At 44.6% G+C, this 21,007-nt stretch overlaps 1 protein-coding gene and 1 pseudogene across 1 annotated transcript; both read left to right on the top strand.

The window, feature by feature from the left end:
* Positions 1 to 7,319: 7,319 nt before the first annotated feature.
* Positions 7,320 to 20,342, top strand: Arr3 (arrestin 3). Its single transcript, XM_087902561.1, is given in 15 exon segments — positions 7,320 to 7,328; positions 7,479 to 7,508; positions 7,657 to 7,717; positions 7,914 to 7,943; positions 14,247 to 14,309; positions 14,312 to 14,445; positions 14,545 to 14,616; positions 15,279 to 15,336; positions 15,950 to 16,000; positions 16,003 to 16,094; positions 16,272 to 16,356; positions 16,656 to 16,767; positions 17,556 to 17,616; positions 19,383 to 19,471; positions 20,240 to 20,342. Coding segments are annotated over 15 exon segments (1,050 nt in total).
* On the top strand, positions 17,541 to 17,694 carry LOC125389531 (U1 spliceosomal RNA; annotated as a pseudogene).
* Positions 20,343 to 21,007: the final 665 nt, after the last annotated feature.

The following is a 21,007-nucleotide window of genomic DNA, read 5'->3' as shown; positions in this document are numbered from 1 at the left end:
TCCTGGTGCTGTTATTACAATATGCACCACCACACCCGGAAGATGTTATCAGTAATTCTAATAACAGAGACATTCCAGCATAGGGCTCGCTCTCTCTCTCTCTCTCTCTCTCTCTCTCTCTCTCTCTCTCTCCCCTCCTCCTCCTCCTCTTCCTCCTCCTCCCCCTCCTCCTCCCCCTCCTCTTCCTCCTTCTTCTCCTCCTTCTTCTCCTCTCAAATTTCTGTCTCAGAGCTGCAGAAAAAGCTCAGTACTTAAGAGTACTTGTTGCTCTTACAGAGGACCTAAGTTTGAGTCCCAGCACCCACATCTGGCAGTTCACAATCATCTGTAATTCCAACTCCAAAGGATATGACAGTCTTGTCTGACTTTTGTGGATACCTACTCAGGTGTACACACACACACAGTTAAAATAAATACTTAAAAATACTTCCCTCCTCTCCTTCCTGGTCCCTCACATGCAGTATTCATAAATGTGTTAATCGCAGTTTCTCTGAAATGCCCACTGTTTACTTGGGGACTAGAATAGAAAGTGGGGGAAAGATGTTTTCTAATCTCTTTCAATTAGGATGGAAGAACAAAAGCAGAGAAGAGAGAAAAGAAAGGAGGGAGGGAAGAAAGGAAAGAAATGAATGGGAGGTAACAATATAGTTGAAAAATGAAGGCAGACGGTCCTAAGGTTGCAATCCAGTTCCATAACCTATCAGCTGGCTGGCTGTGAATGAAGCCTCCCTGCTCCTCCACTCCTCATGCGTGCTGTCAGAATCCTAGTATCTGGACTGGTGTGAGGAGAAGATTAGACCATACACCTAAGAACTCGGCATAGTATCTGGCTGGTGTCATCTGCATCATTGTTAGTAGGTGTATTTTGAGGTTATAATAAGAGTGTTTTCCTGACGAAGGAAAGTGAGGTCACCTTCTGAAAGTTAAACCTTGATGGAGAGAAGCAGTAACTGAAACCCTGGATGACCCAAACTTATCAATAAAGTCACCTGCAAGTGACTGGTTCCATATAGTCACACTCAGGGTAGCTTTGCTCATGGATCTTCTCTCGAGTGTGCCTTTAAAATGTGTGTGTGTAGGGGGGGAATCAGGCTTTTTTTTTAAAGGGATCTTACCCTGTATCCCAGGTTGACCTATAACTCACTAAGTAGCCCAGGCTGGTCTTGAACTCAACAGTACTCCTACCCCAGCCTCCTCCGAAGTACTAGGATCACAGGCATGTGACACCACACCTAGCTTAGTGTGCCTTTCTGGTCTTTCTAAATGTGATCATGTAGGTAGTTCCTAGTAGCTGATCCATCATCACCTTTCCATCCTCCCCCACTGAGCAAATGCCCTTGTTCACATCCCACTCAAATCTGTTGATTTGGAAAGAATGTAAGAGCCAGAGAAAGGTGGGGGAGCAGTATGGAACACTGAGTTCCTGGCCTGGCATGGCTGTTACAGTCCTGGACTTACTGCAGCTATAATTACCTGTACAAGATCTAAACAGAATTGGGCTCATCAGACAGACAGACAGACAGACAGACAGACAGAAACACACACACACACACACACACACACACACACACACGTTATGGAAGGGGAGGAGTTCATGAGGCTCCACCCCCTCCCTGAGGATTTATGTGTAGCTAAAGGTTGATGGTTGCTGGCACTAGAGGGAGAGTCTTGTTTTCTTCAGTGGTATTGCTACCGGTACGGTGCCCTTGCCAAGTCTAACCCGTGCTCCTGTAAATCCCAATCTCACTGAGAGAAAACAGACATGAAAACAAAAGGGGACTGGCTGGGAAGTGGGGGAGGAGCAAGAAAGACTAATGAGGGTGAACACAGTCACAATGTATTATGTTCATGTCTGGAGCTGTCATCATGAAACCTATTATGTATAATTAACACTTGCCAATACACTATTTTAAAATCTGTTGGTTTCCTTTCCATTGCAATAACTGAAAATTTCAGCTAACTTTAAAAAAAGAAATATATATTAGCCTGCATTTAAGTGCAGGAGAGGATTCAGCAGTTCAGTAATGTACCGATCTAGATTCTTTCCGCCCTTCTGATCTGCAGCCCTCAGCATGTTGTTAGGAATGCTCATGGTCACACGGGAACTGTGGCAGCTCGGGCATTGCACCCAAACTTGGCACTATTCAATGAGAAGAGAGGAAGGTCTCTCTTCCTGTGCATTTATATTTATCACTCGAGAAACCTTTTTCAGAACCTCCCCAGCATATTTCCTCTCACATCTCAGTGGCCTGAATTTCATCATGCCTAGAAAACCCAGTGGCTTTCAAAGAGATGAAACAACCCTAACTCATTTGTTGAGAGAGGCGCCGGAGGAGGGAAGACACGTCTATAAAGGGTGACTCTGTCTACAAAGATGGGGAGAGGGCTGCTGAGTTGGTGAGCAATACTGTGTGCTACAATCCTTACTGACTAAGCCACCCCTCCTCACACAGAGGTACGAATATCGCATTGTAACTGAACAGTCTAGCTCAGATAGCATTGGGGTACACAGAGTGGCAGAGGATAAGGACGTGAAAATATTGCTCCCAACAGTCTATCAGAAGTTTTTCTTCGCCTTCTTACCCCTGCATCCTTGGAAAACACACATCCTCCGTGTCAACTGAAAAGATGGCGATAGTTCTCTAATGGGAAAAGGGGAACAAGGGAATTTTCGGGGGATGTGGGTATACACAGGGTATGAATTTCCTACAGATATTATAACTAATTATCACAGACTTTACTTAAGGCAATCCACAATAGTTCTCTACAAATCCGGAGGTCAGAAGTCTGAAATCAGCATCAGTGGGCTAAAACTAAAGAGTCAGCAGGGCTTTACTTAAACTGCGAGAGTCGCCTTGCAATCTGAGAGTCTGTGGGGAGAATCCATTTCCTTGCCTTTGCAGCTTGCAGCACTGGCTTCTTCCTCAGTCTTCAAAGCCAGCAGTGATAGTATCTTACTTCTGCCTTCATATGGCCTGTCTCTTCAGTCAAACCTAGTTTTCGTCTTCTTTTTAGGCAGGCTCTCACTGTGTAACCCTGGCTGGTCTGGCACTCACTATATAAGCAGGCTGGCCTTGAACTCGCAGAGATCAATCTGCTTCTGCCTCCCAAATGCCAGGATTAAAGGTGTGCGCACACACACAGCTTGCTTCTCTTTCATTATAAGGCTAGTGACTGATTCCCTTTGGATCAACTCAGATAACCCAGAATAATTTCCCTATTTTAAGAATCCTAATCACGGGACTGGAGAGATGGTTCAGTGGTTAAGAGCACTGGCTGCTCTTGTAGAGGACCCAGGTTCAATTCCCAGCACCCACATGGTAGCTCACACCGGTCTATAATTCCTATTCCAGGGGATCTGACACCCTCACACAGACATATATGCAAGCAAAACATCAATACACATAAATAAATTATTAAAAAATAAAAAGAATCTAATCACACACCTACGAAACAAAGGCAGGCAGATCTCAGTGAGTTCGAGGCCAGCATGGTATACAGCGTGAGTTCCAGAACAGCCAGGGCTACACAGAGAAACCCTGTCTCGAAAATCAAACAAAGAATCCCATTTACATCTACAAAATCTCTTTCACCATGTAAGGTAATAACTATATGCTTTAACAATTATAGCCTGATACATAGGGCATCAGTATTCAGTACATCATAGTAAGTAAAGATTCACTAAACTGCATTCAAGATTTATGCATTATTCTAGGCACAGAGGCATATGCCTGCAATCTCAATGAATTGTGAGTTCCAGGCCAACCCAAGCTACATAGACATAGCTTGTCTCAAAAACAATTGTGCATTTTACCATCTACAAATTATATCCCAGCCCCCAATTGCAAATACTCGTTCGATAATCATGAGTTAAAGACCTCCCAGGTCTCCTTTCTTCCCACTGAGCGGATTAGAACCTGATTTCAGAGAGGGAATAAGCCCCTAAAAGGGAGAGTGGGACTTTGAGTGTGGGTCTAATGAAACGTAGGCCAAAAATAGATTGCTTCTGGTTTTTCACCTTCCCCATCGGCACTAACCTTAGCAAGTTCCTAGCTTTTTCCCACATGCCAAAGCTTAGTTTCTGTCTCATTACAGTCCCAGCAGAATTCGAGCTTCTCTAACTGCCTGGAAATGCCGGTGAAAGACACAGAGCAATTAACTGAGACAGCCCTGAGGAGCATGCTGGTCACGGAAGGGCCTGGCTGACTCAGTCAACTGTGCAAAGGAATACAGGAATTCTATCTAGGTGTTAGAGGCAGATATTGGAATCTGCAGGGCACCTGCTGTATTTCCAGATCCCTGTGACCTATAGGAATTGGACCAGGGACATCTGGACTGTGGCGGTAACAAAGACTGCTTATTAAGAAAGAGCATTTCCAATCAAGGAAGTAAGTGAACCAGAGAACTGGAAACTCAATAGCACTGGGCTACAAGAGTTGTGACTTTCTATGGATTATTAATACAGCACTCGCCTTTTCTACCATGTGTATTTCTGGGACTTTTTCACACAGATAGTCTGTTCCATACATGTAGCCCTTGGTTTTGAGTTCTAAGCTATTTCTCTATCATTAGTTTCTTTCACTCACATGTTAATTTTTGAGACAGGGTCTCTCTGTGTAGCCCTGGCTGGCCTGGAATTCACAGAGATCCACCTTACCTCTCCCTCCTGAGTGTCGGGTTTAGAGGCATATGCCACTACACCCTGCCATGGGATTAGAGGCATGTGCCACCACACCCAGCCATATGGTAATCTTGATACTTCTATCTCTACCCTACATAGAGCCGTTGGTGAGAAAGGGCCCAACTCAGCCAGCCTTCTAAGCCACAGCCATAGCTAACCTCCGAGAGCTAGAGAGCCCATCTCAAGGGTTGAAGACTGCATATAAGTAAATAGTAAAGACCAGCTAGGTCTAAGGGGAGGAGAAGGGGAACCCGAGTCCTGGAACCTCAGACCTTGGAGTTTCTGCTTCTACACACTTCGTGCCTACAGAGGTGGGGCCCAGGCCCTAGAAGAAAAACAAGAACTAGAGAGCACTTGGTTGCTATTGCTCTGGCAGCTGCAGGGCCAGAAATAGCTCTAATTCCATGAGTGGCCACACAAGCTGAGGGAGGCTGCTTAGAGCATGGACTTAGTTTCAGGGATTGGAAAGACTCAAGAGCTGGCAGTGGGAGGTGGGCAAGTGACCCTAGGTCTGGGTCACCCAGAAGTCAGCAGCCTATTCCCTGAAGTGTAACGCTCTGCTACTCTAGCAGAGAACCTGCCCCCAGGCCAGGAATGCTGTACCTTCCTTCCTCTCAGAAAAAAAGAAATTCAAGGATCTCTGCTCCTGCTCCACCGCCTACAGGAGACTGATCCCTGTCCTACACAGGAGTTAGGATAATTGGGGTTTCTGATCGTAATCAGGCTTCAAGAGTCCAAGGTCCCAAGTGGGACTCTTTCCCATCCTCTGGGTTCTCATGTGGCCTAGAACGGATGGTGAAAGATACAGGGACTGGAATGTGACACAGGCTGCTCAGACAGACCAAGGTCCACACCAAGAGCCCTCCTGCTTTTACCCCTTCACCTTTAAGATTTCCAACTTGTCTTTGATCCCAGCCCTCGTGTGGACGGCAGTACAAGTCCAAAGCCCACAAATTCCCTTCTTAAATGCACTTCCTGTAATTGATAGGTCTCAAATCCCTGACAACTGGCTGAGGTGCTGTTTACATATCAAAGCAGACCTGGCCTCCAGGTTCTCCCAGCATCCCTCAGTCCCTACCTGTTACAGGGTGTGGTTGGCTACCCTACCCCCTCCCCTGAACTCAGCAGCCCAGGGTCCGGGTTTCCCTTCCCTCAAGCGGCTCTTCCTTAATATAATCCAGCCATTTGGGCTACGTGATTTTTACTCCTTTTACTTTTTTTGCCCTTTTGGCCTCTTGGTCTCCTGGTCTCCCTTACATGGCCTGGCTCAGGGCCATGGTTACTCCGGACCCTTCCAGGTGCCTCACATCTACAACAAGACTTCTCCTCCACCATACATAGGAGCAGTCATGCCCTCCTTTTTACTTCTTGTTTTTAATCAGTACCATTATCAGAATCCCCTAGCCCTGGCCTACCTCCTCAGTAACAGGAGGCTGATCTCATAGTCACTAATCTGTACTCACTAATCTGTTTTCCAAACTCTTGGCCCCTAAGCTAATAATAGTCGTGTTTCATGCCACCCACCTCAACCCTATTCTTGTTCTCTGACTCCCACCAATCTACACATTCAGAGGACTACAGACATAAGAGGCTGGGAGGCCAGCTTAGCAACCAGAGCTGAAGGCCGATGTGAACTTCATCTCTATTCTCAGGTAATATTCTAAATCTCCCTACTTCTAGCCTACTAGGTCTACCGTCCTTGCCTTTAGCATCTCCTGTAGGGGGAGGAGAGGGACATCTTTCCTGATGCAAGCAATGGGTTTTCAGGCTGGTTGATGTAAGAGACTTCTAGAATGCACCACCCTCAGCTCATCCCTCTGACCAGGCCTGGTATGTTCTGAAGGAAAGCACCAGAAAGACATTTCCCTCTCTATGGTTCCCTGGAACCCGAAGAGATGGGTGGAGCTAGGGTGGGGAATTTTGAGGTGGGAAATAAGAGGGATGATAAGTTAGGGCAAGGAGAGCTTGTCATCTCCACAGAGGCTTCTGCCACCAACACCAAGAAATCGAGAGCAGCAACCTCTTCTCCCTACACCTTTCCTCCTCCTTCTTTCCCCCTTTTTTCCTTATTTTAGCTGAAGGTCAAAAACATCCTAATTCATCGTCAAGTCCATTCCAGGGACAAACAGAAATATAATCCAGTCACTTATTCATTCATTCAGTTAACAAACATGTCTTGCCAACGACTGCGCGCCAGCTGAAGTTCAGTATCATGCAGCCCGAAAACCATGGTTTAAGAGACAAAGTGGGACCAAGTGGGATAAATAGATAAAGGTTAGACAAATAAGACAAGGAGCAACCAAGGAAGACACTGGACATCCTGGACTTTCACACATATGCATACATGCATGCATGTGTACACACACACACACACACACACACAGAGAGAGAGAGAGAGAGAGAGAGAGAGAGAGAGAGACAGACAGACAGACAGACAGACAGACAAACAGGCAGACAGAGACAGAAATTGGCTTATAACAAATAGGGAGGGAGGTGTTTTCCCCTTGTCCAGTTGACCAAATGTGTAACTGAAGAGGTGTCATAGGAAGGGGAAAGAACAGGAAGCATTGGGTGCTGGTCTGGTATGTAAGGAAGTGTCTAGTATACTAGGGGCATCTCTATGGGATGCTGGAGTGCGATGAGGAAAGTAGGGGTTAAATAACTGAGTTTTCCTCCTTTCCCTGTCTCAGGAAAGTGTCAACATAAATTCCTTGGCCAGCATGTCCACATAAGAATTCCTTCTAATGCTCTGGATCTCTGGATTGTTCATTACCCAAACCTGAGTATTTGCCTTTAGGTGTTTACGAGGACTAGCTCTAGCGGGAAGGTAAGAGAACCTGGTTCAGCTGAGCAAATGGAAGTGCAAAGGGGACAAGCGGACACATCCTTCAAGGTCTCGACGGGCTGAGCTCTGGGCTTCGGGACTATTCATTCAAAGATAACTGAGACTGACCCAGCAGGTTGTTCCACAGCAGCTTTCGCTGTACCTGGAGAAACGAGGCTTCGTGGGTGATTTGGACACGATGGAGCCCATTGGTTAGTGAGTCCCAAGGGGGAAAGAGCCTGAGAAGGGAGTGGGAGCCAGGAAGTAAAAGACAGGCCAAGCGTGACCACGCAGAACAATGAGGCCAATTGAAGGGTAGGAAGGGAAGCATCTCTTCAGGGATCAACCCCTGTTGAATTTACACTCAAAGGTTTTCTGACAGGATGCCACCTCTCCCTCTCTCTGCAGTTGACCCCGAGTGCTTAAAAGGCCAAAAGAGTAAGCAGAAGTCCTTACTGGTTTTTGTAAGCTGCAGGAGAACCAGCTCCTGTGCAGAAACGCCGCACATGCAACATAGACGACCTGAATGAGAGGCCTAGGCCAGAGGGGCATCAGAAAACCGGAAAGTCGCAGGAACTGTGAGTGTTTTGTCTGCCAGGTCCTGACAACCAGGAAGTAGGGCATGACAAGGCCACATTCTTTTGGTTGTAAAAAGAACTGGAAGTGGAGCTCACGGTAAGCACTTCATAGGACCCAAACCTCAAGGATTGTTTGTTTTTCTACCAAAGAGCATTCAAAATAACTATGCCTCTAGAGAACAAATAAAATTTGTTCTTCAAAATTATACAAAGCAAATATGTGTTGAAGTTAAAATAGTGTCTTTACAAAATTTCTGGTTTTCCCCATTATTGGTATGGCGGTCCTGTACGACTATTGGTTTCAATTTAAGCTTAGACGCCTATGGAGTGAATCAATACACAGAAAAACCCATATTTTTACATAAATTTCTTGACTTTCAAATGCTAACAACTCATTAAAAGGTTTTTAAAGACCCGTATAGGTCTTTAACTATTCCATTTATTTACTTATTTATTTCTATTTTGTACCCTAAGTGTTCCTTGGGCTTCCATTTTGCAAGCTGTGATATATGTCATTCCACTGAGTTTTTTCTTTGTTTTGTGTGTGTGTGTGTGTGTGTGTGTGTGTGTGTGTGTGTGTGTGTGTAGGGAGAGAAAGAGAGAGAGAGAGAGACTGCCTAAACATTCCTTTAACAAAAATTCCAAAGGAATAACAACCACAGGCAGTAACAGCAGGAGACAGCGCTCTGACAGCAGAACTCTAATTCAAGATTGCACAGAAATATTTTCCACCGCATTTTCCCCTTTTAATTTGCACTGTGGATTAACCCCACTGTGATCCAACTGGACTGAAAATTGGGTTCAACCGGAAAAAAAAATGAATCAGTTGGTGATGACTAGGCTAGAAACAGCCCTTAGATGTTGAGGAATAAAAGCGTCTTCATCTCTCAGATTAAGCACCATGAATAAGCATTCTGGCAAGTTTCAAATATCAGAGAAACTTTGCAGGATAGCCATGAATTAGCTAACTTATTTTTAAGTATCAAATACTCTGCTTCTAACATCTAAATGCCCCGCCCCCTCCTAAAAATGCCCAGTATATCATAGGGAAAGAAATATCTACTTGTAAAAATTGCATGCTACTTGGCATGATGACCTCCATCTATCCCAGCATCTAAGAGGCGGAGTCAGGAAGCAAAGTACAAATTCAAGGCCAGGCTAGCACGCATAGCAACTTTCAGGCCAATGGAGCTACATAGTCAGAACTTACCTCCTCCAAAATGCTTGTTTACTCAGATTTCCTTTGAATTTCTTTTATGTTTCTTTAGCAGACTTTTATATTTGTTCATTTAAATCATACACATTTTTGAAGTTTACCCCCAGTTCTATGTTTGGTCACTTTCTGAGCGTCATCTCACTTCCACCATGTTTTCTTATGCCCTTTTCATCAGAGGTGTGTGTTTTAATGGAAAGTATCTTATTCTATGCCATTGAGTGCTAACGGCGAGTGAGACAAAAGATGTGGTGATGTGACTACCTTACTGTCTAACAACAGTCTACCTGGCCTCTCTCTGTGCTATTTTTCACAAATGCATGTGAAGGTACAGCAGTCATGAAATTAAAAAAAAAAAGTTTCATTTCAAAAATGAAATGAGGGGGAGAATGGGAGGGTATGGGGAGGAGGGGAGGAAGTGGAAATTTTTATAAACAAATAAATAAATAAATTTGAAAAAAAAATGAAATGAGAGACAAGTTATAAGTACCTGAGATGACTTTGTGTTTGGTTACAGAAACAAAACAATTTGCAACAAACCAAGAAGATAAATAACATGGCAGTTAGCTCTGGAATATGATGTTGTGGTAGAGCTTTGGATTTTTTTTGATTCTGCTTTCTAATACTCACAAGTTTGTATGTCTATGCTTTATATAATTAAGACAAAAATAGATACATTTAGAGGAGACATTGATTTTTAAAAGAAAGTAAAAGTAAGCTACCAGATCTGGTAATATAGGCCTGTAATCCCAGTAACTGAGGGTGGTTGGGGCTGCTCAGGCAGGACGATCACAAACAAGTTCAAGAATGGACAATTTAATAAGAGCTTGTCTCAAAATCAAATGTAAAAAGAAAGCTAAGTGGTGGGGTGCTTGCCTAGCATGTATGAGATCCTGTGAGTTGGAGTCCAGCCCAGTCTACACAGTGAGTTCCATGCCAGCTAGAGCTACATAGAGAGACCCTGCCTCAAAAAAGGTCATAGGCTTGATCCCTATAACCACCGTACTACCACCAAAAGTCTGAAGAAAGCAAGGGGAGGGCCAAATGAAAGAGATAAGGAACGAGACAAGAAAGGGTCTAGTAACCTTTGTGGAGAGGCTGTCAACCTGATAAATTGTTCTTGGAGCACCTTGCTATGGGTGCCTAACTCAGGCCATGGAAAGAGCAAAGTCAGTCAGTGCGGCCTAAGCTCTGATTTGAGCTCAGCATTCAGCATCTCTTTCCTCTGCTAGGACATAGCTTCTCCTGACTACAGAGGAGGGAAGAAAGATAGCAAGAGATCGAGAAGCCATGGAGATAGAAAGGGCTGGATTGCGGGGCTGGGGATCTGGCTTGGTGGTAATGCGAAGCCTAGCATCTCAGGAGGGCTATTCTCTTGGAAGGCAGAGGCAGACAGTGCTCTGTGAGTTTGAGCCAGCGCTTTGGACACTTTCACACATATTTTGTATATCGTCATCATATTCATTCCCCATAACCCTATCCCATTCCTGAGGATCTCCTCCTTCCTAACCATTCCCCTCCTACTGTATCTGGTTTCGTTTTGGGGTATGTGGCAGTTATGGATCGTGTATAACATATATAATAAGTTGCTTTTTATTCACGCATGGCTGTTGGCAGTTCTCTGTTTTAAGACTCCAGATAGACTTAAAGTTACCCATCTCTGTTCTCCACCTTTCCTTGATTCCATCCCTGTCACTTTTGTTCTGGAGTACACCTGACTACCCCGTCCCACACTCCATTAGTAGAGTTCACAGGCTTTCTGTCCACCCCTAATCTTAGATAACAGCTGCAGAGTATGAGTTCACGTGTACCTGTTCCAGTTTTTGCTAAGACTTCTATCATCATCATCATCATCATCAATCATTCATATCTATGGATGCTTCCAAATAAAATTATTTTCCTGTCTTTGTTAAAAACGGGGTCTTACGCAGCTCATTCTGGCCTTTCTCAATTTGGAGCTAAAGTTAGTCATGAAGTCCTGATCCTCCTGCCTCCACCTCCCAGGTGCTGGGATTACATCTAAGTAACCATCTAAATTATATTAAACATCAAAGGAATTTTTTCTACGTTAACTCCTCATAGCCATCCTCTGAGTGAACTCTGGTACTCAAGAGACTAAGCTCTAGAGTCTAGAGCCTCATGAGTTGTGGCCTGGAGTTCTGAACCTGACTGGGGATGTAGCTTAGTTGACGGAGTGTTTGTCTGGCATGCATGAAGTCCTGGGCTCAATCCTCAGCACTGCAGAAACCAGACATGGTGGCATATGTTCAGGAGTTCAAGACTACCTCAGGCTACAGGATGCCCTGTGTCAAGATAAATAAATGCATAAATAAATAAGTAGAAGGAGGGGAATCCTGAACCATTACCTAACTTTTTCTTTACTTAAGGATTTTTGTGAAGTCTCCATAATAGAGTTATGGTTCACAGTGCAGGAGCATTTGTGTATTGAGGGTATGTTTGTGCTGTATGAATGTGGCAGTAGTGCATGCATGTGAGTGTACAGGTATGCATGCCTGTTCACCCACATGCTGAGGCCACAGGAGACCTCCAGGTGTCAGTCTCAATAACTCTCCACCTTATACACTTGAGATGGGGGTCTTACACTGAACTGAGCCCAGCATGCTGGATAGGTATGATGGCCAGTGACCTTCTGGGATTCAATTGTCTCTTCCCACAAATGCTGGGATTACAAGCATGTGCAGCCATGTCCAGCTTTTTTTAAAATTAATTAATATATTTATTAAAAATTGCCACCTTCTCCCCGCCTCCCTTTTCCCTCCCCATCCCCATCTCCCCCTCCCTCTCTAGTCATGGACTGACTTTGTGGGAGCCTGGTTTGTTTGGATGCTCACCTTTATAGACCTGGATGGAGGGGGGAGGACCTTGGACTTCCCACGGGGCAGGGAACCCTGACTGCTCATGTCCAGCTGTTTATGTGGGTTCTGGAGATTGTAACTCAGTCCTCATGGTTGTAGAGTTAGCACTGTTACCTGCCGAGCCATCTCCTCAACTCCAGTCCTATTTTTGACAGTTATACTACCGGGTTCAGAGAAGCCAGGGGAATTTTATAAGTCCTATTGAAGTCCAGGTATCCTGACCCGAAATATTTTTGAAATTTTGTTGTTATTATTGCGTGTTTGTATGTGCACACATGCATATAATACATGTATGTCGATGCAGATGTGACGGGGTGTGTGTGGAGATCAGAGATGAGCTTAAGTGTGTCAGTTCTTTCCTTTCAGCTTGAGATCTCTCTTGTTCTGCTACTCTGTCTAGCTGACCCATGAATTTCTGGCCAATTCTCCTGCCTCTGCTCCCATCTCGCCTTATGAATGCAGGGATTACAGATGCAAGCCACCACTTCCAGCTTTTTGTGGGTCCCAGGGATTAAAGTGAAGTCATCCAGCTTGTGTGACAAACACTTTTACCCATTGTGCTATCTTGCTGGTACCTGACTCTAAATCTTGTTCACTCCTTTAAACTCTTAAACATTTCAGGCATAAAGATTATATCTACTACCTAGCTTTGAAAAGAACTATAGAATCTGAGGCTTCCTGTGTCCTTGAGTCTCTCTCCCTTACCCTTCTCTTTTTCTTCTACGCAGGTGACCACTCTCCTACATTTACTGTTTATTTGTTCCATGATGCCTGTACACTTATACTTTACGTTTATGTATCTACAACCAATTTTGTACTGATACATACAGTTTTAAGCTGTATATAAATGGTAATGCACCATGCATTTAATTCTGTTTTTTACACAGTTTTTTTTTGAGATTTAACCATGCTAATATACTTCTTAGTACATTAATGCTGCTATTACCAAAATACCCAAGACTGGGTGATATATAAGCAAAAGAAATTCATTTTCTTACCATTCAGTAGCCTGGCAAGTCTAAGTTCAAATGATTAACATGTTCAATTCTCTGGTAAAGGCTTCTCTTTGCATCTAAAATTGTGCCTTATTGCTGGGCCCTCCAGAGGGGAGGAATGCTGTGTCCTTAGGTGGTAGAAGAAACAGAAAAAAAAGGATGATACATAAGGCTTCTCTAACAAGGGCCTTAGCCCCATTCATCAGTGAAGATGAGAAGAGATTCAGTTTTACTAGACAGCACCAGTTTTCCAAAGTGGTTATATTAATGTAGTTCCCACCAATTGTTCATTTGAACTCCAATTGGGCTACATCATCATGAACACTTAGCATTGTCTAGCTTTAATATTTTTGAGAGTCTGATCTGTGTGAAATGTTTTCCCACTGTGGCTTTAATTTGAATGCATTTGATTACTACTGAGACTACACACATCATTGGCCAGTCATTCCACTTGTGCTTCTACTAAGAATCCATCCTCATTCTTTGCAAACTTTGAGAATGGCATATTTTTATTGATTTGCAACAGTTATTTTATTCATATGTGAACAGGTATATGTGGGGGTCAGAGGCCAACCTTGGGTGTCATTCCTCAAGAGGCACCATCTACTATGTTTTCTGAGATGGGATCTCTCATCGTCCGGAAGTTCACTGGTTAGACTAGGCTGGTTGGCCACTGAGCCCCAGGGCTCCACCTCTCTCCACCGAGCAGCGCTGGGATTGGAAGCTGTACCACCACCATGCCCCACCTTTTTACATGGGATCAAACCCAAGTCCTTATGCTTTCGCAGCAAGTTCTTTGTCAACTGAACAATCTCCCCAGCCTCCCAGAGTTCTTTGTATTCCAGATGCTAAACTGTTATATGTGCTTCAAATATGTTAACTTTGGATTTCCTTTTTTAATTTGTGAAACTTTTAACAGAGATGCTTAAAATTTGCCTGCAACCAAATGCATTGATCCTTTTCTTTATGACCACACTTTCTGGATTATAATAGGGTCCTCTCTGGACCCTGCTATCCCCCATTTAGGATTTCCTTCACCACTGTTCTGACAAGTCACTCTTTTCCTCCTTTGCCTGCGGTGTTTGTCATATTGGCATGTGCTTTTCGCTATGGCCGTGGTGACTTGGGTGTGATTGCTCTGACCTCCGCGAAGATCTCTATGTACAGGCCAAGCAAGTGGCTCCAGCTGAACCCAGCAGCATCCAGGGCCCCCTCACAGCCTTACAGGAGCAGCTTCAGCACAAACTTGGGGCCCATGCCTACCCTTTCAGACTCCAGGTACTGACCTTAAGTCTCGGGCAATTTCCAGAGCAGACTAAGAGATAAAAGAACAGGAGAAGGTCTCCCTATTTCGCTGAGCTCCTTTTGATTTCTTAGATGGTTGCTACCCTGCCCTGTTTGGTGACACTGCACCTAGGCCTGAAGATTCAGGAAAGGGAAGGGAAGACAGTGAGATTGTCACCTTTCCACCAATGACATAGTCAACTTAAAAAGAAAGAAGACTTTTTCTTGTCTTTTTTTTTCTCTTATGGTTCAGTTTATGGCAACTCACTTGATTTGGATTCGTGGCAACATAGTACATCATGGTGGCATAAGAGGTCTGGTCACCCCATAGTGTCCAGGGAGGAACCAAGAAGTACATGTCTGCAATAACTCAACTTCCCAATCTCTCTTAAGAGATTTCAACTCTTAATTTTTTTTTACCACCTCCCAATAAAAACATCAGCTAGGCTGGGTGTGGTGATGCACATTTTCAATCCCAGTACTTGGAAGGCAGAGGTAGGCAGATATCTGTTGAATTTGAAGCCAACCTGGTCAGTATAGTGGCTTCCAGGTCAGCCAGGACTACCCAATGAGACCCTGTCTTAAAAAGAAAAGAAACATAAGCTGGGGCCAAACCTTTAATTCACAGGCATCTGGGGAATGCTTTGGCTCAAACAGATAGAGAGCAGATAGATAGACAAGTAGTTATGATGGGGTGTAGGAAGAAAGACAGATGGATGAGATTGGAGAAATGGACAGCTAATGGATGAAGACATCTTTATGTGGTCCCACAAGGAAGGGAAGGATAGAATTGGAAATGCATTTTCTTTGTTCCTGACTCTTTACAGCTGTGTGGGGTGGACTCTGAAGTGAAGAGTTTCTGTGTAGAAAATCTGAATGAGGAAAGATTATTCCTCGGTCTTCCTCAAATCCTTGCCTTACGCCTCTACCACAGACCCTGCTCTTAGGACAGAAGCAGACCTAGTTACCATGGCACCATTGCCACTTGGATATCCTGTTCTAATTCCCTCTTATTTCACTTTTCTTCTTCACTCTAGGACATGGGTTGGGAGACATGTGAAAGGCCAAATGATGCATATTTACATTTTGTGGGCTCCCATGTCTGGTTGCAACTGCAGAACTCTGCTGCTGTGGTACTAGAGTAGTCATGGACACTAAAAAAATGAAAACATGTTGCTGCATTCGAACAAAACTGAGTTCTTGGACACTGACACTTAGATTTTATATAACATCTGTCATAGACTATGGCTTTTTCTTTATTTTAGCCATTTACAACTGCAGGCATCAGTCCTAGATTGCAAGCCATAGATAAACAGGAAACAGGACAGATGTAGCCAGTGGGCCAGTTTGCAACCCCTTGGTTTATAGAACACCAAGGATTCAGGCATTCTCTGAGGGAGGCCTTTCCCCACCTCCATCCCCAAGTAAACACAGAGATTTAAGGGCAGTATGGAGTTGTCTGTGGTTGCTGAATGAGACTTCGATCTTCTCCCTTGGCCTCTCCTCAGCGATTCTGTGCAGCTGGTTACACGGAAAGTGCAGCTTTCACCCCTGAACCAGACCCCGGTCCCTGTGCACAGACCATTCGCAGCTTCTTCTCATCAGCTCAACCCCTACAGCTCCAGGCCTGGATGGACAGGGAGGTTGGCGATACCCACCTGTATCCTATCCCTTACATTAGAACCCCTCTGATATCCCCTTTTTACTGATGCCTTAACTTAAATAGGCAGACATGGGAGTTAGGGCAACAACAGTTTTAAGGAAATGAAAATTCTAGATTTAGGTCTGGGCATCCTCCCTCCAACCTTCTTCTGGTTCAGGTTCACTACCATAGAGAAGCTATTTCTGTCCATGTTCCTATCAACAACTGTACCAACAAGGTCATCCAAAGAATCAAGATTGCAGGTGAGTGTCTTATTGTTCTGCATCTAAGCCCCAGACCACAGGTTCTAAAACGCAGCTGGACTTCTTACTCATTTACATTTATCTTAGTTTTCTTTCCCAAACAGGCCTATTAAAACATGTGATCACTGCTGGGTGGGGACAGCACATGCCTTTAATCTCGGGAAGGAGAGGCAAGTGGATCTCTGTGAGTTTGAGGCCAGCCTGGTCTATAGAACAAGTTCCCGGACAGGCAGGGCTACACAGAGAAACCCAGTCTGGAAAAAACAAAAACAAACATGCGATGACAACTTACTGTATAGGGTCACGGACCTTGGCTGTAACTCCACTCCTGGCTGCCTACTACCAGAAACAGGGCCTGGCACTGGACGGCAAACTCAAGCGCGAAGGCACCAATCTGGCCTCTAGCACAATGTAAGCTCAGAGGTAGTTTGCAGACTCTACTTTCTACCCTTAACCCATCCTACATGCTATATGTATGGCTCTGAGTTTTCATCTTTGTTTGAGGCTATTTGTCTTTTAAAATGCTGCTCAGCCAGTGTTCAGCACACTCACAGGCCTCAGAGCCAGCCTCAAGCTAAATGAATACCTATGGGACCGATAGGAAGCTTAGATCTTAGGTAATGAGAAAGGAAAATGCAGAGAACAGAAAATCTTTGTTATACAAGATTTTACAGTCCAAACCAGTCATGGGGGTGTTTTTTTTTTTTGTAATCTTAGCACACTTAGTGGTCAGCACTGAGGCAGGAGAATTACAAGTATGAGGCCTGCCTAGGCTGTACAGCAAGACCCTGTCACAATAATGATACAAACAGGGCTGGTGTGATGTCTCAACAAGGAAAGGCACTTCTTTAGCTGACTGCTAAAGAATCCACATGGTGAAGGAGAAAATCAATTCTTATTGTCCTCTGACCTCCACCTGTTTACCATGTCACCTGTACCCCCACATCCATACAAGGACACAAAATGAATAAATAAAAATGTAACAATGATAGAAAATGAAAAAACAAGACACAATTCGCGAAAGCTTTACATCTATCTTCCCTTCCTAAGAATACTATTTAGGCACGCTGGCCAGGTGCGCAGGGTTTTGCTGTTTCTGAGGTGCAGAGGATGAACTCGGAGCCTTCCATTCCCAACCCTGGCCAGGTATGGCATTCGACTTACACATAAGAACTCTGAGGCTTATACTTACCTGGCAGGGGAGATACCATGATCACACAGGTGGTCTTCCCAGGGCAAGGCTCACCCATTGCGCTTGGGGTGTGTGGATCCCCCAAATGTGGGAAACTTGACTGCATAAATTTTGTTAGTGGGGGACTGAGTTTGCGCTTTCCCCTGGGGGGAAAAAGAGCTCTGAGGCTTAAAGACAAGGGACTTGTTCAAGTCTGAGTAATTATGAGGCAGATAGGATTCTATTATATGCCGTCTGGCTCTAAACATGTGATCTCTACAATAGCTACTATCTAGAGAAGATAGAATCGAGTAAAAGGTTAGGAGATAAGAAACAGCAGAGGAGGATATAAAATGAGAATTATATGACAGGAATTGATAGAATTCTTTGATGCCATTCATTTAGTTCTCTGCCTTCAGATTAGCATTAGATGTGTTTCTCACCAAAGCCATTTATCTGCCATCTACAATCATAATTGCCCAGTTCTCCCCATGCCTTACCAAACGACTATCTACAGGCCATTATTTGTAGAAATAGCCTTAGAAACTATCAAAAGAGCATTATTTTGTAGAGAGATCAGCACCCCAAATCAACCAAAAGACTACCCCAAGATTCTTACAGCTTTTGGTATCTTATTTTTCAATCATCGGGTTTTATTAAGCATTTATTTTTTTAATTAATTTATTTATTTAAAATTTCCACCTCCTCCCATCCTCCCATTTCCCTCCCCCTCCCACACTCCCCCTCCCCCTCGCTCTCCAGTCCTAAGAGAAGTCAGGGTGCCCTGTCTTGTGGGAAGTCCAAGCCCCCACCTCCGTCCTAGGAAGATGTGCATCCAAACAGACCAGGTTCCCAAAAAGTCAGTACATGCAGTAGAATCAAAATCCAGTGCCATTATCATTGGCTTCTCAGTCTGCCCTCATTGTCAGCCACATTCAGAGAGTCCGGTTTGATCACATGCTCGTTCAGTCCCAGTCCAGCTGGGCTTGGTGAGCTCCCACTGGATCAGTTTCACAGACTCCGTGGGTGGACGCACCCCTCGCGGTCCTGCCTTCCTTTCTTATATTTTCCGTCCTTCTGCTCTTCATCTGGACTTTGGGAGCTCAGTCAAGTGCTCCAGTGTGGGTCTCTGTCTCTATCTCCATCCCTCGCCAGATGAAGGTTCTTATTGAGCACTTATTAAAAGTTCATTCCTCTGCAAGACAATCAGGATATACAAAGAAATTTAAGGTTGTCTTTGCCTTCAGTCAATATACGGCCTGGATGAGGAACACAGGGGAAAGCAAATGGAATCCAACAGCTAAGTGTTAGTTGTATATGGGTCATATGAGTCCAGTGGAAGTTAAAAACCAGCATAGCTGGTAAGACATTCTCAGAGGAGATAGAATGAGCTAGATCTTGAAGAATGTGTAAAATCTGGATATTACTAATAGAAGAAAGAACATTCCAGACTGGAAACCTTGCATGGGAAGAAGCTAGAAGGTAGGAATCCCACATGGCATTATGAGGAGTAAAAAAGGAAGATGGGTCTGCCTAGGCTGTGTTCTAGGTGTTTGGGAGGTAGGGCAGAAAAGAGAGAAGTAGATGAGGCTAGATTGCTTTGGCTCCTGAAAATCAAGCAGAGTAGTTATAGTCAATTAAAAAAAAAGGGGGGGGGCTCGAACAAACAGTAGCACAGTCAAATGGAATTGTAGGAAGAAAAATGTCATCCCAACTGGGTAGAAAACAGCCTGGGATATCTTTTGGGAAAAGACAAAGGCAACAGGGCATGGTAATAAGAAAACACAGGAAGGATTTGGGGGAGCTAGATTCAATTATATTCCTAACATCCTCAAATTGACACTACAATATCAAGTCTTCAACCGGGATGAACAAGGAGCTTCTGGGGATCCTGGTGCTCTACAAAGTTAGAATCAAGCTGATGGTGTCCTATGGGGGGGGGGGGTAAGTGAATGTTTCAAGTTGGTCTGGGCAGGGGTAGATAGAAGGTCTAGGTTTTCAGGGAACATATAGGTGAGGGGAGACACAGGAAAAAAAGGAGGGAGAAGAGCAAAGAAATTTTCTTATGGGACTGCAGAGCCACTTATGAGCCATTTCGCGTCCCTCTCCATCCTTGCCATGGTGGCGACCAGGTAAGTCAGTATGAGGCTTGGAAGCCATACCCCACCCCCTTGCCTTCTGCTGTTTTATGATGGAATTTTAAAAAGCCTTCTCGAAGTGTTGATTTCAAGACTGAACCGGAAGCATGGTCTAGCTTCATGTCACAGCCTGGTGCTTTCCACAGCCCTCGGTTTTCTGTCTCCCTGCCCGTCAGCTGGTGATCTTCTTGGAATTGGTCTTCCCCCTCTTCACTTCCATTCTCTTCTTTCCCTCCAAAAACCCATTCTGCTGTTGTCTTTATAATCCCTTACCCACTGGCAAAACTGGGTTGGTTGCCCCTTCTCTATTTTAAGCTGTTGACTTGGGGTACTTTCCATCATTCCTGTCTCCTTTTTATAATCCCTTCCCTCCACCTGACCTCCCAACACTCTGTTGTTTCCCTTTTAACACTCCCGGGGCACCATTGTCTAGACAGACTCAAAAGGGAAATAAGCCTTCCGTGGAGGGAGGGCTGAGAAGCAGGAAAGGGAGCGCCTTTCTAGAATCAAAAATGTGGAGAAAGCCCAGGAAAAGGTTTGCTAATCCTCAATCCTTCTACGCTGCTTCTGCAAGCTCTGAGGACATAGTTCTCGAGTTTATGCTGCAGAACAACCAGGCAGAGCTGGAAAACTCCAGCAGCAAATGGAGTTCAGAGACGCCAGCAGCCTATCTCTGACAGTCCTGTGTTGAAGCCCCACTGCAGCACTTGAATAAATTGTTTTGTCCAGATATGGCTGGTGATCTCTGGGCTGTTTCCTTCCTCTTGGGGAGGACTGGAACTACGGGGAACGATCTGCCCGCTTCAAGCACCTGCACCCCTCCCCCACCCTGGCTCACAAGCTTGATTACATTACCTGTATTAAGTACTTTGCCCCTTTGTGGTCCCAGACTTCCCTCTGACAAGTCACTTGCCTTTTTTTCTCTGACTTCAGTTACCCTGGCCCCCCACTCGATCACTTATTCCTGTAATCAACTTTTGGCCTAGGAGTACCTAGCGCTTGCTTATACTGTACAGAAGCCCAGAGAGAAAGCCAAAGGGGTGTGGCCACTCCCAGGCCTGGCAGTGAGGACGACTGTTAGCAGTTGCTACTGGAGAAGAACATGGTGTGATGTCAGATGGTACAAGCTCAAGTGCAGAAAACCATTGTTACATCATTTCTGCCTGTCCAGCTCAAGGAATGTTTCTGCTCCTATGGTGAGGCCAAGAGCCCTAGAATGAGGTCCAGAGCAGTAGGAAACACAAATACCAGTCTCTATGCAAAGCCAGGCTCACGTTTCTGGTCTGGAATGGGCTTTAAGTTAAGAAGCTATGAATACTGCGGAATGGGATAGGGAAGCTAC

Source organism: Myodes glareolus, chromosome X (genome assembly GCF_982192425.1).
Source record: "Myodes glareolus chromosome X, mMyoGla1.1, whole genome shotgun sequence".
Taxonomy (NCBI): Eukaryota; Metazoa; Chordata; class Mammalia; order Rodentia; family Cricetidae; genus Myodes; species Myodes glareolus.
The sequence above is the reverse complement of the archived record's forward strand: the minus strand, read 5'-3'. Positions and strand labels throughout refer to the sequence as shown.